The sequence below is a fragment of the Papio anubis genome, chromosome 13, assembly GCF_008728515.1.
Source record: "Papio anubis isolate 15944 chromosome 13, Panubis1.0, whole genome shotgun sequence".
NCBI classification, from domain to species: Eukaryota; Metazoa; Chordata; class Mammalia; order Primates; family Cercopithecidae; genus Papio; species Papio anubis.
The window spans coordinates 92,444,353-92,462,204 of NC_044988.1; the positions used below are offsets into that span (position 1 = coordinate 92,444,353).

The 17,852-nt window shown below is 38.2% G+C and overlaps 1 protein-coding gene across 11 annotated transcripts in view; it reads left to right on the top strand.

The window, feature by feature from the left end:
* RABGAP1 (RAB GTPase activating protein 1) overlaps positions 1-17,852 on the top strand; it is a 175,409-nt gene that overhangs the window by 127,249 nt on the left and 30,308 nt on the right. For 10 of the 11 annotated variants that reach the window (XM_021927168.2, XM_021927166.2, XM_009188135.4 and 7 more), the window contains 4 exons: positions 7,219-7,332; positions 12,567-12,641; positions 15,729-15,854; positions 16,457-16,600. In XM_021927168.2, coding sequence (XP_021782860.1) covers positions 7,219-7,332; positions 12,567-12,641; positions 15,729-15,854; positions 16,457-16,600 — 459 coding nt within the window. The remainder of the gene's footprint in view (positions 1-7,218; positions 7,333-12,566; positions 12,642-15,728; positions 15,855-16,456; positions 16,601-17,852) is intronic. The other variant, XM_021927171.2, reaches the window with a different exon arrangement.

The window sequence follows — 17,852 nt, forward strand, 5'->3', positions numbered from 1 at the left end:
TTTTATAAAAATAAATGGTTATAACCTAAAAAGTTTGGCATATGCCAGCCAAATATTACCCATGGTTATATCTGAATGGTAAAATTCTTCTTTTTCCGTCCAGTATTATTATTACAGAAAAGCAAAACAATTTTATTAAAATAAGAAAACAAAAAGGTTTTATTATACTAAGAAAGCCAAAAGTTAGATTTTCCCTTTAAAATGCACTAAGGTATATCATTATAATGCTTATGTTTGGGGAAGAGATTTGGATTTTAGCATGAGGCGTTAATTCTCAGTATTTGCTTAGTGAATACATTTAAGAAGTGCTGATATTTTAGAGTATGGTTTTAAATAGACCTCCTTCCAACAATGCCCAAATTCTGCCATGCCAGTCATCCCTTTTTCTCTTTAAGTTTTCAAAGAAATAGAAACACAAGGAAGAGTGACAAGTGGAAAACAAGGTTTAATTTGTTAACTGGCAGCCACCAGCAGCACATTGGACTTGAATATGTGTCTGGGTTTAAAGGCTTTTCTCTTCCTAATGCTCCAGTCTTCCCCCAGCATGCCCCAGATCCTCAGGATTTTGCAGCATGCGTTTGAGAGAGAGCAGAATGTCCTGGGTGCCTTTTGCAGCAGTGACCCTACTTACTACATGGTTCAAGTGGTATTCTGAAATCAGATTGGTGTTCACTCTACTTGTGAAGCGGTCATTATGGAGAAGGAGGCATGGACTTCCTCCTCCGGTGTGCATAGTAATAATGATTCATAAAAGTTTATGACCAGCAAATGATCTGATTGGTCCATGCATTTCAGGAAAATTAATCGGACACGGTTGTGCTGGTAGAAGTAAAGAGATAAAGGAAGATCAGTGTTATGGTCTGAATGTTTATGTCCCCCCAAAATTCATATGTCAAAACCTAATCATGGCTGGGCGTGGTGGCTCACGCCTGTAATCCCAGCACTTTGAGAGGCTGAGGTGGGTGGATGGCGAGGTCAGGAGATGGAGACTATGCTGGCTAACACAGTGAAACCTCGTCTCTACTAAAAAAATACAAAAAATTAGGCAGGTGTGGTGGTGGGCACCTGTAGTCCCAGCTGCTTGGGAGGCTGAGGCAGGAGAATGGCGTGAACCCGGGAGGCAGAGCTTGCAGTGAGGCGAGATCGTGCCGCTGCACTCCAGCCTGGGCGACAGAGCGAGACTCTGTCTCAAAATAAATAAATAAATAAAAATTAAAAAAACAAAAACAAAAAAGCCTAATCACTAATGTGATGCCGTTAGGAGATGGGGCCTTTGGGAAGTGTTTAGGTCATGGGGGCAAAGTCCTTATGCATGGGATTTGTGCCCTTAGAAAGAAGAGGCCTAGAGAGCTGCCCTGCCCCATATGAGAACACAGTGAGCACATGCCACCTATGAGCCGTACAGCGAGCCTTCACCAAACACTGCATTTTCCAGCATCTTGATCTTGGAATTTCCAGCCTCCCGAACTATAAAAACAATTCCTGTTGTTTATAAGCCACCCAGTTTGTAGTATTTTGTTAGAGTAGCCCGAAGCGACTAAGACAATCATTTAGGCTGTTATATTAGTCTTGGTAAGATGAAGCATGGATCTGCCTTTGGGTGATGCACTAGAAGTGGAAAGAGAGACAGAATCCAGACTCTGCAGAGAGATCTCAAGATCAGTGATCATTCAAGGTAGCTAGAATCAGAAACAAGGTGGTAAAACCTGCTGCCATTCACAGGAATAGAGAAGTGTTGAGAAACGTTGGTGGAGGGAGGTGGGGAATGTGAGATTACAGTTTTTGTGAGTGTACTATAATTTACATACAATAAACATACACCTTACATGTTCATTTTGATGAATTTTGACAATTTTTTATATTTGTATAAACACCAATCAAAGAAAATGTAAACTTTTCTATCATCTCAGAAAGTTCCCTTATGCCCCTTTTCTTTTGATTTCCCACCCACTCCCAGGTAACCATTTCGATTTCTGTCACCATGGGCTTTTGCTCAACATAATGTTTTTGAGATTTATTTGTGTTGTTTCATGTATTAGAGGTTCATTTATATTGCTGGGTAGTAGTCCATTAAATGGATATATCATAATTTATCACTTTTTCTATAGATGGACATTTGAGGTTTCTAGTTGGGCTATTACACATGAGGCTATTAGGAATGGAATTGCTGGGTCATAGTAGTTAGATATATATTTAACTTTATGTGAAACTGCTATGTTCTTTACCAAAATGGTTATATCATTTACACACCCATTAGCAACCATTGAGAGTTCCAGTAATTTCATATCCTCACCAACATTTGGTATTTTTATTTTAGCCAGTCTCATGGGTGTCATTTTATGTGTTTATAATTTATGAGCTGTATATACTGTTTATTTTGCTGCTTGAAATGTCAGGGACTATATACCACTACAATTGCAAGGTTTTATTTAAACGTTTACTCGCTGCATATACAGGAATATACTGACTTTTGCAAAATGCAGCAAACATTTTTAACATTTGTTATTACATGAAAAAGTATGAAAGTGTTCAAAGAGATACACATTTCAAGCTGTAGCAGGTTGTGACAGAGTTTTTGAGGGCAAAGCATGTATAAAATTAATAACATGTTAGTATATTTAAAATCATAACAAAAATCTTCTCTCTGGTCATGCTGACCATAACAAATTATGTGTTGTAGTATACTTACAACAAGGGTTAACAGACTACCACCTCAGGGCCAAGTTCAGTTTGCCTCTCACTTTTGTTTATTCGTTTTTGTTGTTGTTGTTGTTTAAGACAGGTTTTCTCTCTTATGGCCCAGGCTGGAGCACAGTGACACAGTGTTGGCTCACTGCAACCTCCACCTCCTGGGCTCAAGGGATCCTCCTGCTTCAGCCTCCTGAATAGCTAAGACAGGTGTGTGCCACTACGCCCGGCTAATTTTTGTATTTTTGTAGAGATGAGATTTCACCGTGTTGCCCAGGCTGGTCTCGATCTGCTGGGCTCAAGTGGTTTACTCGCCTTGGCCTCCCAAAGTGCTAGGATTACAGGCATGAGCTACTGTGCCTGGCCTGCTCTTGCTTTTATAAATAAAGTTTTGTTAGGACACAGCAGTGCTTGTTTATTTACGTATTGTCTGTGGGTGCTCTACAAGGGAACAGTTGAAAAACTGCAGCACTGAATGGCTTGCAAAGCCAAAAATTTTTACCTGACCCTTTATAGAAAAAGTTGCAAGATGTCCATACTGCATAATCCTATTGCATTTTTGTTTTCTTCTGGAGATTAAAGGTGTTTTTCTTGGGATAAATGAATTAGCCAAAACACAAAACCAGTTGATCAAAAAAAAAAAAAACCTACCTCTGTTATAACAGCAGTAATTTTCAGAACATAACAACTGACAATATTTTTGCCATTCATTCCGTGTTCTTTTAAAGTCACCATCTGTGCACTGTTGCCATAAGTACATTTATAAAAGTACATTTATAAGAACTTGTCTGTTAAGCCATTTTGCTAACTACAGCCTCCTTGAGAGGATGTATTTGGTTGACTCGATCAGTTTGGCCATGAATAGTGTTATATGTGTTGAATTGGCGGGCTCTCTACATCAGTTACATTTATGTTTAACTCCTTAGAAATGAATACAGCTGGGTTTTGTGGCTCACACCTGTAATCCCAACACTTTGGGAGGCCGAGGCAGGCGCATCACCTGAGGTCAGGAGTTCAAGACCAGCCTGACCAGGAGAAAACCCATCTCTACTAAAAATACAAAAATTAGCCGGGCATGGTAGCACATGCCTGTAATCCCGGCTACTCGGGAGGCTGAGACAGGAGAATCACTTGAACTGGGGAGGTGGAGGTTATGGTGAGCCAGGATTGCTCCATTGCACTCCAGCCTGGGCAACAAGAGCAAAACAAGAAAGAAAAGGAATATATATATTGTTGTATAAAGCTTAATTTTATAAGCACTTGCTTTGACTATTTTGCAAAAGCTCTTTGCTTTTTTCCTCTAGGGGATCATCCATAATGTTGCTGTGTTTTATTTTCAGAACCTTTTCAAATTTAATATCATTCTGATAGGAACTTACTAAATTTATCATTATTAGAATTTCTGCATCATTTTTGCATGATGTGGCCTCCAGCAAGTCAAATGAATTCATTCCAAGTTCTTCAGCGTATTTCCTAAGGCCAAATATTTTAAGCAAATGATTCACATGGAACTCCTCAATTTATTATCATTCTTGAAGGCATCAAAAATTGAGTGTGAATTTTCAAATTGACCTTCTCTTAAGGACATTTTGCCCCTTCATTCTCTTATAATTCCATGATTAATGGATATGGGATGGCAGATTGACAAGAACCCAGTTATAGAGAGTATTTTCAGTTTTTTGTTATTTTTTACATCCTGTGTACAGTTGAATTTCCAAATCTCATCTCCTCTCTCTCTCTTTTTTTTTTAAATTGAGACAGATCTCACTGTGTTGCGCAGACTGGAGTGCAGTGCCACGATGTTGGCTCACTACAACCTCTGCCTCATGGGCTTAAGCGATTCTCGTGTCTCAGCCTTCTAAGTAGCTGGGATTACAGGCGCCTGCCACCATGCCTGGCTAATTTTTGTATTTGTAGTAGAGACGGGGTTTCACCATGTTGCCAGACCGGTCTCAAACTGCTGGCCTCAAGTGATCCACCTGTCTCAGCCTCTGAAAGTTGCTCGGATTACAGGCGAGAGCCATCATGCCCAGCCCAAATCTCATACCTCTAATAACTGTATCCTTTTTCGGGTTGTCATCTCCATCATCAGTATGATATGATTGATGTAACTGATGTAAAATATTTTGAAGGTTTCCATATTCCTCTCCATTCTCAATTTAATTTTCTAACCTGCATAGTTGTCTTAAACCACAGTCTATCATTCTTAGCATTTTTTAGAGCTTCTGTTGTTTTATAGAATTCCTAAATTCATCTGACTCTTTTTGGATTGTTTCCAGTTTTGGCTGTTAGAAATAAAGCTGCTGTAAACATTGAGTTTGTCTTTTCATGCATTTATATTTTCAGTTCTCTTTGGTAAATACCTAGGAATGGAATCATTGGGTTGTATGGTAATTTTGTGTTTACTGTTGTAAGAAACTGCCAAACTGTTTCCAAAGTGTTTGTACCATTTTGCATTGTATAGGAGTTCCAGTTGTTTCTTATCCTTTGCCAACACTTCTTAATTTTAGCATTTTGTAGATATGTAGTGGAGTCTCATTGTGGTTTTAATTTGCACTGCCCTGAGGACTCGTAATGTTGACATCTTTTCAAGTGCTTATTTGCCATGTGTTAGATCTTCCTTAATGAAACGCCTGAATCATTTACACCCTCCCACTTTTTAAAAAATTGTCTTTCTCATTAGAGAGTTATATATTCTGGATACAACTCCAACTTTATTTATTTATTTATTTATTTATTTTTTGAGACGGAGTCTCGCTCTGTCGCCCAGGCTGGAGTGCAGTGGCCGGATCTCAGCTCACTGCAAGCTCCGCCTCCCGGGTTTATGCCATTCTTCTGCCTCAGCCTCCCAAGTAGCTGGGACTACAGGCGTCTGCCACCTCGCCCGGCTAGTTTTTTGTATTTTTTAGTAGAGACGGGGTTTCACCATGTTAGCCAGGATGGTCTTGATCTTCTGACCTCGTGATCCGCCCATCTCGGCCTCCCAAAGTGCTGGGATTACAGGTCTCCAACTTTATTATCAAATATGTTTTGTAGGTATTGTGTCCTGGCCTATGACTTTTCATATTTTAAACAGTTTTTTGAATAGTAAGATTTTTAAATTTTGATGAAGTATCCAGTTTGTCATTTTTTTATGATTCATGTCTCATAGGGACCCCTCTTCTAACTCTTCAGTTCTCTGTTCAGCTTATTCCTCACTAGCACTATACCCTACAGTTCTAGCTACCTTGCCTTCCCCAAAATCTGTGCGTGTGCTCACTCTGTCGGTCACTCGCGCTTGCTCTCCCTCTCTCCCCCACTTTCTCAACTTTTGGAGGTACCTCCAACGCCAAGCTCTATTTCATTCTGGAAGCTACCACCATGTAATTAGTTGCTGTAGTCATAGATATCCCTTGGATTTTTTTCCTTTTGTTGAAGAGCACCACAGTCCTGAGCTGCCATTAACTGTTAAGACTATGTTAATAACTAGAAGTAACATATGCCACTCAAACTCTTTGAAAAGCAATTTGGCGACTTCCTTGAAGGTATAAATAGTTTACTGTTTAAGAAAGAGCATAGGCTTTAAAGTTAGTTCAGATCCCACAACCATAAAATATTCATGGCCTTGGGAACATAATTACCCGAAAGGCTAGAGAAATTATTGGACAAGAGAAGAACAGCACTTGCATTTTTCATCTTAAAACAGAGGTATCATGTTCTTTGGTAGTATACTGATTATGATGTATTCTTACCAAGGAGAATCAACTCTATTGTCTTAGCTATGAAGACACTGCATTGTTAAAAATAGAAGGTCATGTTTCTGTATTCCAGTTCTTTACTGTGTCAGCAAATGAAATTTAACAAGGGGAGAATATTGGAAATAACTGGGTACTTGGTGTATTTTACAAAGGTTTGTTGACATTATTGACATTTGTTCAGTTTTAGTTAACTCATTATAGAAGAGGAAACAGTTTTTGTCCGTTGGAAAAAGCAAAGGATATTTTCCCATAGCCTGCTTGAATCCCTTGGCATTTGGTGGTCTGGTTCATTCTGAGTAGATTGCTTTGTGCATTCTTATGCCATTTGCCTCTAGGACAAACCCCAATTAAGTAACTACTCTTTTCCATTTGAAAACTGGCATATGGGCTTCATTCCAAAGCATCAATTAAAGCAGCAGTTTTTCTACTGGGAGCACTTTACCTCCTCCTTTTGCGATTAGTTTGAGTATTTTCCTATGAGAAATCCATTCTTAATAGCATATTTTCCATCTTACAATAGAAGGGGCAGCAGCTGCAGTTCTTTGCAGTAAGAATGGAGTATAATATGGAAGTGTATAGATGAAATGGGTTGCTTTTCTTCCATCTTTTTTTCCCTTTTAACATTTGCTTTTGCTTGAGTGGTTGGTGCCTGAAGAGGCAGTAACTATGGGCATGCATATATGTATGTATGTCCCCGCAACATTTAAAGTGTGTAAATGAGAAGACCTTGCGTAAACCTGAATATTTACATAACTAACCTAACTAAAACCTCTCTTTCCTTATGTTTCCACAGGAGTCTCCCCAGGACAGTGCTATCACCCGGGATATTAACCGAACGTTCCCAGCCCATGACTACTTTAAGGACACAGGAGGAGATGGACAAGATTCCTTATATAAAATATGCAAGGTATTTCAAGTCAAAAGAAAAAAAAAAGACTCAATTTTGAGTGGTGGTTCTGCTTTGAAATTATATAAGAAACAACTACAAAGTATAATTTGTATTTGATGTTCAAGAATTCAAAAAAGAGAGAAGACATTGCAAAGTCAAAGGTGAGAACAGAATTTTAGACTCATTAAAGAGTAGAAAATAATTAGAAATAAAACGGTAGGGTTTCCTTTCCCTATCTAATCAAGATTTTTAGATGACAGTTGCACATTTAGACTTTCAAAATTTGTTTTTATGTTAAGAACCTCTGAACCCTGTGACATTGCAGACTCCTTTTCAGTATTCACTTTATAAGTGATGAACTTGGTACCTATGGTACCATCTCACAGTGGGAAGTGTCATTGCCTATCCAGGTGGACTTATAGCACTGCAGCATAGTAAATGATGGGAGATTCTGATTTCTCTCAAAAGGTCTGTACCCAAACACTAAAGGAAGTGATAACCTGTTCAATTTCAGTATTCCATTTTCAAATAGATTTTGGCACATTAGAGCGATTGGGTTATAAAAGGAGGAGGTAGGAACGGAGTTTTTCGATCTTCGTCTGTCCTCAGAATTCGTCTTTAGTTTCTTCCTCCCCAAAGTAATCAAGTACTTATTTAGCATCTCCTATGTAGTAAGTACAGATAAAGCATGAGACATGTCCCTAATGCTATATGACAACGGGTTTTAGGACAGGCTAGCAATAAAGGATAGGCTCACCAGTGAAAAGTTAGATGATTTAAACTACAAGGACAGTTGAGTTTAGAGAAATATTTTTTAGATTTAATTTTAACTTTTACATAGGATACATAAAGCTATGATTTCTGTGGTAATCTTCCTCTCTGATCATCCTTTTTTAGCCACTTCTCAGTTTTATTTCCTGCTTAAACAGTGACCCCTGCCATCTCTCACTTTACTACAGAATTTCTTGGAAAGTAACACTGTGTCCACTCCCTCTGGTCCCTCGTTACATACTTTTGACCCCACTATATTCTAATTCCTATTTGATGATGCTTTTCCTTGCAGAGCTTTCTGCTCTTGAGCATAAGACATGTCACCCTCTTGGGTATGGGCTCACTCTCATGACTTCACTGACTTCATCATTTTATCTCACACTACCTGCCGCTAAACCAGAGGCCTTCCTCTGGGTGATCAGTTGGTAGTTTCGCTAGCTCTACACCATCTCCCTGGGTAATCCCTTCCACCCCCAGAGCTTCAGCTATCACCACTGTACAGATGTTCTCAAATCTATATTAATTCAAGGTCTAAATTTCCAGCAGACAATTAGTCTCCATGTAAAAGTCTGTCAAGTATATCAAACAGAATGGGTTTAAAAATAGAGTTCATTTTAAAACATGGTTTATTATGAAAAATTTCAAGCATAAACATTAATTAATATAATGATTAGTCTAACTGATAAGTATAGTTAATATCCCCCACGCTAATTCATTATTTGTCAATGTATTGTCACAGTTGCTTTGTCTCTTTTTTTCCTTTTTCCTGAAGTACTTTAAAACAAATCTTAGACATCATGATCCTAATTTTTTAATACTACATCTCTAAAAAATAAGTTTATCCATCTTTACCAATTAGTAGCTACTCCATATTCAAATATCCTTAATATGGCTGGGTAGAATCAAGATCCAACAAGACCCACATTACATTAAGTTGTATCTTTTTAAATGAAACATAGTCCTCCTTTTCTCCCATACCATTGTCCTGCTGGAGACAATCATTTCTGTTAGTTTTCAGTCCTGTCTTTGTCTAGGTTGTGTTAGGTATGACTGATGTCTCCCTTAGCTTCATTCTGTCTCTTCACCGCCCTGGTAGAGGCCAGTATCTTACATTGCTGGCAGTTTTACAAAAGCTGCTCTGCCTTTGGGTTCTAGCCTGTTTATTCTTTACTCCTTGCCTAACACAGAATTAGATCATTTCAGTGGCCTCCACAGAAACCTTTATAACGGCTACTTTATAACCCATGGAATTAAATGAAAAGTCCTAGTTCATTTCCCTGGATTCCTTAGGTTAGCGTTGAAGATACTTTGTATTATATCCTGACTTTGCCCTTATTGCTGCTTCTCCAAATATTGTATGCATTAGCCACATTGAACTTCTCACTGTGCTCTCGTTGATTCACTTGTCTAACTTCCCCCTGAACTGTGATGTCTTCAAGGGCAGGGATCATTTCTTAGGTATGGTAGCATCTGTAGCACTTGGCACAGTGCTTGGTCTATAGTAAGTGTTCATTAAGTGTTGATGAATTAGTGAAATGTCTTTTCCTCCCCCAGATTTCATTACAGCCAACATGAAACTTACACTCCAAACATTTTCCAAATATATCATATAATTTCACACCTGTATGATTCCTTTATCTTCCATCAGCCTGAAAAATATGCTCCCCTCCATTTTCTACCTATAGAAATTCAGTACAATTTCATCCTATTATTAATACATAATTGCTGAAGCTCTGTGCTGAGCATGTTAAATGAGAGGACTAAATGAGAAGAATACATCAACTCTGTGATATTAATACTAGGCTTATTCTCATATTACAAATAAAGTAAGTTACACACTCAAGATCCATATCTAGGCCAGGCGCAGTGGCTTACGCCTGCAATCCCAGGACTTTGGGAGGCCAAGGTGGGTGGATCACCTGAGGTCAGGAGTTCGAGACCAGCCTAGCCAACATGATGAAATCCCATCTCTACTAAAAATACAAAGATTAGCTGGGTGTGGTGGTGGGCATCTGTAATCCCAGCTACTTGGGAGTCCCAGCTACTGAGGCAGGAGAATTGCTTGAACCTGAGAGGCGGAGGTTGCAGTGAGCCAAGATCGTGCCACTGCACTCCAGCTTGGGTGACAGAGCGAGACTCCATCTCAAAAAAAAAAAAAAGAAAGAAAGAAAGAAAAGATCCATATCTAGACATTGGCAGTTGTGGGATTTTAACCCAACTCTGACTAACTCTAAAGCCTCTGTTCTTTTGTAACTGATAAAACTACTAATGGCTGATAAAACTACTAATGGATATCTTCAGAGACATTGCCTGTTTTCCAAAGACTTGTTTTAGCATATATTACTACTCATTTTTAACACAGTGTTAATACTGGTATTAACATTTGTTAATTGTTATTAATTTGATAGGAAAGTGGTGCCTCGTTGTATTATAAACTGATAATTTCTAAAGCCCTTTTTGCACATCTTGTCTCTGGAAAAGTATATGTGTTTCTCATCCTGTAGCCTTCTTATCAGATAAACTGTGATGAAATGGGTATGGTATAATAAGATTACATTGAATTCTATGAAAATTTCTGAATGCATGATCATAATATATGCATTTTTAAAAGCTATAGTTTCACCAAAGCTAGTGATAAACTTTGGTTGCATATTAACTTGACTAGCATCTATTAAGTATTGGCACCATATTTTGCTAAGAGTTATATATTCTAAACATACCCAATTCTAAGTTGCTTTCTTGGAACACAGAGGAACCTTGGCACAAAAAATAAGTGGAAAACAAAGGGAGTTTCACAACAAATAAATTTGTCAAACAAGGAATAACATCTTGAAGATATAGGAATTTCCCTTTGTACCACATTTACATGAGAACTACAAATACCAGATATAAAAACAGAACTCTGAAAAAGAACTAAAAAACCAAAGAGTAAACCATGAAGAATGTTAGATGTCAATATTCTATTCAAAATAATGTTCAGAGGAGATGGGTAGTAATCATTTGCTGCCAAGAAAAATAAAAATAAGAATTCCAGAGGAACCCACAAATGTTTTCAGAGTAATCTCGCTTATCAGAAAAGTTATTATGATATTGTGGAAAGAATTATATTTTGGTGTCTTTGCCAAAAGAGCTTTTCCCAGAAAGAAAAATGAATAACATTAACAGTGTTTAGTGAGTGCATGCTGTATATGAGGTGCTGACTAGGTTGAATAGGACATCACCCTATCCCTCACAAAGCCTACTCGTCTGGCAGAGAAGATGGACATGTAAAATGCAGTGTGGGGCTGGGCTTGGTGGCTCAAGCCTGTAATCCTAGCACTTTGAGAGGCTGAGGCAGAAGGATCACTTGAGCTCAAGAGTTTGAGACCAGCCTGGGCAACATAGTGAGACCCTATCTCTATTAAAAAAAAAAAAAATGCAGTGTGGGCCAGGTGCATTGGCTCACACATATAATCCCAGTACTTTGGAAGGCCAAGACAGGAGGATAGCCTGAGCCCAGGGGCTAGAGACTAGCCTGCACAACATAGTTGAGATCTCATCTCTATAAAAAATTTTTAAAAATTAGCCAGGCTGGCTCACGCCTGTTATCCCAGCACTTTGGGAGGCCGAAGCGGGCAGATCATGAGGTCAGGAGACCGAGACCATCCTGGCGAACACGGTGAAACCCCGTCTCTACTAAAAATACAAAAAAAAAAAATTAGCCAGGCGTGGTGGCAGGCGCCTGTAGTCCCAGCTTCTCAGGAGGCTGAGGCAGGAGAACGGCGTGAACCCAGGAGGCGGCGGAGCCTGCAGTGAGCTGACATCGCGCCACTGCACTCCAACCTGGGTGACAGAACGAGACTCCGTCTCAAAAAAAAAAAATTTTAGCCAGGCATGATGGTGCAAGCCTGTGGTCCTAGCTACTCAGGAGGCTGATGGGGCAAGATCCCTTGAGCCCAGGAGGTTGAGGCTGCAGTGAGCCGTAATTGTACCACTGCATTCCAGCCTGAGCAAGAGAGCAAGACCCTGTCTCTAAAAATAAAATAAAATGCAATGTGGTGGTAATATAATAATAACCATGCTTGTGTAGCAGGTGCCATAGAGGCAGAGAAGAGAGGGATTCATTCTGGGGGAATTGAAATAAGTTTGGTGCCTGAAGAAAGAGTGCATGTTTCAGGCAGAGAGAGGGAAAGGACATCCCAAGGAGAGGGAACATCATGAACAACAACAAGGAAATATGAAAAGTTTTTTTAGTGCAGAAGTGGTTTTTGCTTACTCTTCCCTACTCCTTCGCCACAGGAAATGGAGTGGTGATAGCTGTATTCATTGTAAAGAAAAAATTAAGATTGGAGAGAAGTATTGGCACCACTTATTGCCTGTCAAAATGCTGTCCCAGTGTGGGTAGCATCCTCCAGGGTTCTGTATTCAAGGTCCTATAGTACCACCATGGCCCACAAGTGGATACATTCATTTACATATCCTCTGTGTGTTTTATTTTCCAGGCTTATTCTGTGTATGATGAAGAGATTGGTTATTGCCAGGGCCAGTCATTTCTTGCTGCTGTGCTCCTTCTCCATGTGAGTAATTAGGTCTCTGTTATGACTTAACACATGGCCTGCCTCAGCTTATACTAACCTTAGGCTTGAGCATGGTTTTATATTGGGTTTGGACAGACTCTTAGGCATGAATTTTAACTCCTCTAGCTCGAACTTTTTCCTTAAATTAACTTAATGTCATTGTGGAGGAGATATATGATGAGAATAAATGGCAATGTTGAAAACTAGTACAAGGGTAGACTTCCTTTTTATTAATAGGATGATGGGAGAGACTTTAATGTTGGTTGAACCCTTGGGGATGTTTTATCTTCTCTAAAGTAGCCATCGTCATTAATATTTGTTTTGAGATTTATGTATTTTGGGGTAAGAGGAAGGCAGAAAGGTTGGCTTTCATTTAGTACCATTTTATTCATTCATTTGCTTAGCAAACACCTTTGCCCTCCACCTTTTTTATTTTCTTTCAAATCCACAGAAAACTCTAAACAGTGTTAAGGTGAACAGTCTTTATCTAGTTTACCAATTAGTATTTTCCACATTGCTTTTTCTGTTTGTCTCCCTCTGCATCTCTTTTTCTCTTTTCTGCATAAACACACATTTTCTTTTTTACTTAAATTTTATTTTGAAATTATTCTTGAAAGTAAATAATAAACATCAAGACTCCTAAATACTTGATCATACATATGCCTTCTGGGAGCAACAGAATTCTGTATCATAACCATAATACCGTGATCACATCCAAGAAATTCCACATTGATTCAGTAATGTCTGATACACAGTACACATTCAATTTTCTCCCACTTGTCTACTCCATAGAGTCTAGCTTTTTTTTCTAATCAAGACCTAATGAAGATTCAAATATTGAATTTTCATTTCTCTTTATTCTATTAATCTAAATTACTCCTTTGCCTTTTTTTGTGTTTCATGCCATTGATAGTTTTGAAAAATTCAGACAAATTGTGATATAAAATGTCCCACATTCTTGATTTGTCTCATTTTCTCATGATTCAGTTTAAAATGCTTGGCAGGAATACCACACAGGTGATGTTAGCAAAGAGTTTTGAGTACCTGTTATGATCTGTACTGTGCTGAAGATCAGAGGTAAATAAGAGACATGGTCTCAATCCTCATGGATACAGAGCTTGTGAATCCAACTAGCTTTAAGCAGATAATCACACAAGTATATCATTTATTACTTTCAGTGGTGCTATTAAGGTATAATAAAAAGGTTGGTGTAAGATTGTAACAAGGGAGTCTTACTTAGATTAAAGGCTTCTCAGGGGAAGTGACCTTTAAGGAGCAGCCTGGAAAATGATAAGGGATATCATTTTCTTTTGTACTTTTCTGTGTTAACTTTTGAAAATGTTGTTATGAAAATAATAGATCTATTTGAAAAGGGAGTAGAGAATAGAGTGTTAATGGCAAAGTGAATGGTACAATATATAGAAGTCCTAAATTGGGGAAACAGTTGGTGTATGGGAGGAACTGAAAGGAGAACAGTATGACTGGAGTATCCTGAGTGATTGGGAGTTGAGGAGAAAGTTAGGGAAAGCTTTGGAGCCCAGGTAAGGAGTCTGAATGTTGCTTCTCTAAGCAACAGGAAGTTATTCAAGGGTATTAAGCCATTCTGTGTAGATTGCAGTGCAAGTTTGAGTATCACTTATCTGAAATGCTTGGGACCGGAAGTGTGGATTTTGGATTTTGGAATATTTACTTTATACCGGTTGAGCATCCCAAATCCAAAAATCCAGAGTGTTCCAATGAGCATTTCCTTTTAGCATCATGTCAGTGTTTAAAGTTTCAGATTTTGGAGCATTTTACATTTTCAGATATGGGTTGCTCAACCTGTACAAGTAAAACAAAAGCAACTTTGGTTTTTCTTGACTGAACCCAGCTTGTTGCTATTGGTAGTCATGTAAAAATATGATAAAGCTATGACATGAGTAAAGAGGTTAAGTTTTTACTTTGTTTTGTTGTTTTAATGAAACTTTATATCTCAAAGTCCCACAAGCCTGGGTGATTTATCTTCGTTCTCACCTTCAGTTCAAGGACATTTATCCCCTTGAAAATGGGTTTTCCAATCAGACCCTCCATGTCTTGTTTTGAACTCTTGCTGCTTGTTTTAGAGTGAGGGGAGGTGGGCTGCCTAGCATCAGAATCACCACTGTGGGTTAGGCCACATCTCCTTGCATGTGGCAAAGTAAATTTGCCTTCCATGACAAAGACTTCAAAAATCTGGGCTTTTGCCCCAAATACTCTTAACTTTCCAGTAATGATCTGCTATGCTTTTCTTACTTACTACTTAATCTGATTTGCTCTTTAGTTCTGCTTTCTTCTCAGTGATTTCTGTGCTCAGCCCGCCTCCATCATCTTGTTCCACAGAAGCCTGCCCACCTTCTTGACTTTTTTGAAGGCTTGCTACGTTCACACCAATCCTTAAATAACATTTCCAGTGCTTCTTTTTTCTCTTTTGAAAGTATCTTGCCAGGTTCTCAGGGAAATAGTTAACCGTAAAACTATGGAAAATGTAGGTATTGTTATAAATATAAATAGAAGTGAAGGAGACTTTTGTAGAAGCATTACTGCGAGCCTTAGAATGTGTAAGGTTCTTCTATAACAAGCTATGTTTTTAACAACAGCGAGGAAGAAAAACAATTTTGCTAGAATGAAATAGCAGCTAAGGAAGGAAAAATGGTTAAACAGAGGTCCCAGGATTTGGGAAAGATGACACCTGCACTGTTTATCAGCTTATTTCTGCTCAGTTCAAATTCTATCCTTCGTACAGAGTCTGTTTCTGACTGCCTTAGGCAGATACAGGCCTTCCTGTTCTTGTATTATCACTGATATCTAATTCCTATTACAGTTATTTTAATACTGGTTGTGTGGGAGACTCCTTGAGGACAGGAACCGTGCTGACAAAGAGTTAACTATTCCTTGTCTGAGTAAATAAATGTTTTAAACACAACCTTAGACCTGAGTTTCTGCATAGCACTAAATTTTCTGGTAAGACAATAATATAAAGCTGGATTTAATATCCTGAGAAAACTTCTGTATGTTTTGTGATTCCCCACCACCATCCTACCTACCCAACAACTTCCCTATCTGTTACAGATGCCTGAAGAACAGGCATTCAGTGTTCTGGTCAAGATCATGTTTGACTATGGGCTGAGGGAACTTTTCAAGCAAAACTTTGAAGATTTGCATTGCAAATTTTACCAATTGGAGCGCCTCATGCAGGTAAAAAGAGAAACCAGCTTGTGTTTGACAAAAAGAGTACAGGACTAAGGAGCCAGGGAGGAAATGGTGCCAGGGAGCAGTGGTAATTGCCTTAGCGATTCGTGGCTAAGGATGGGTTTCATTTTTATCACTTCTCACTATGTGATTACGATGCAAAGATTAACAAAGTGTTAAACTTTCACACCTCATGGATGTGAGCTGATAAACTCCCAAAAGATCAGATGACTTTGTAGGGGTCTTTTCCACAGCTAACTCAGTCAAGAAGTACTCCCCAAGGCTCTGAAGCTGACTGGTTAGGAATCTCGTAACAAAAGTGAAACAAACTTTCCCAAATGTTTTATAATTTGGAGGGAAAAACAGACTTTCCAAATACTTGTCACCATTTTGGGGATTCCTCTTTCTTTAGAACTAGTTTGTGGTCTGGAAAAAAGAGTTTAGTGCCAGCTTAATACCAGATGATAAGTATTCTGAGCACTTTGGAGATTTTTAGAAAAACACAAGTATTTTACTTTTTTGACCTATTCCTGGTAGATTTATGTGCCTCCTTAGTGGGAATTGGACAGATGCATAAGTGCCCAGACGTAATTGGTTTGCTATTTCAGGAATACATTCCCGACCTGTACAACCACTTCCTGGATATAAGCCTTGAAGCGCACATGTATGCCTCCCAGTGGTTTCTTACTCTCTTCACTGCAAAATTCCCTCTCTACATGGTCTTCCATATCATCGACCTGCTTTTATGTGAGGTATGTATCAGAGGCCGCAGCACTTTGGCTTTTGTTTGCAGTGTACTTGAGAACAAATTCTGTTTTGAGGGTCAGCTCTGTCAAAACAGAATTGGTCTCTTTAGTTATTTTATTTTATTGCTAGGGAATCTAGGTTTAAGTGACTTTTCCTTGGACTAAAGCTAATGATCATATTTGTTAAAGGTGTACTCTGATATGAAAAGATACTGAATTAGACATTTGTATTAGTTCATATTAAGTTTGACTGTATTGAATGAAGAAACCCAAAATAACAGTGATTTTAAAAAATAGCTTTTTTCTCTCTCATGAAAAGAAGTCAGAATGTTGGCAGTAGCGTGCCTTCCCTCCACTCTGACTGTTAGCCATATGGAGGAGTAGTGCACCAGCCATTATATCTATATTCAAGCCAGCAGGATTAGAGGATGGGAGAGGGTGCATCCTCTGTTTTTAAAGGAGATTTCCTGGAAGTTCCATCCAGTATTTCCACTTTATGGTTAGAACTTAGTTATACGACCACACCTAACTGCAAGGGAGACTTTTTAAAAAATAAGCTGAGCAGGAATTTGCTAAGAATTAGAGATTTATTACTAAAGAGAAAATAGATATTAGAGTAAATAACAGTCTTTGCCATGGTGTAATTTTGGATTTTGCGTGGTGTATTCATTTGTTTAAGAAAAACATAATTATAAAAATAATATATGTTTATAGAAAATATAAGTAAAAATAATTAAAAATACTTCAAATCCCACTGTCTGTAGGTTAGCTGCTTTTTAACAGTTTGGTTAAAAAGCCTTTCAGCCTTTTTTGTATGTTCATATATGTGTATATATAATTACTATACAGAATAATATGGTTTCCATATAGATGGAACACTATATATTGTGGTTCTCTATGTGTATATTTAAAAATATGATTGTTATTTATACTCTTTGGTATCCTTTTTACATTTCATGTACTTGAACATACACATCTGTACTATCCTTTCTAATTATGCTATATTCAAAACATAAAAAAATTCATAAAGAATTTGTATCGACCAGTGAGCTTGAAATATTCTAAGAAACAGAAGAAATAAATATTACCAAATATGCCATTTTTCTTAGTTGCTGCGAAGTATCCTATTATTTGGATGTTCCATACTTTATGTCACCAATTTCTAATCACAAACCTTTAAATTGTATCTAGCTTTTCACTAGTATAAACAACCATCTGTTAAGTAGTTACTAAGGGCCAGTGGCATGCCAAGTAATTT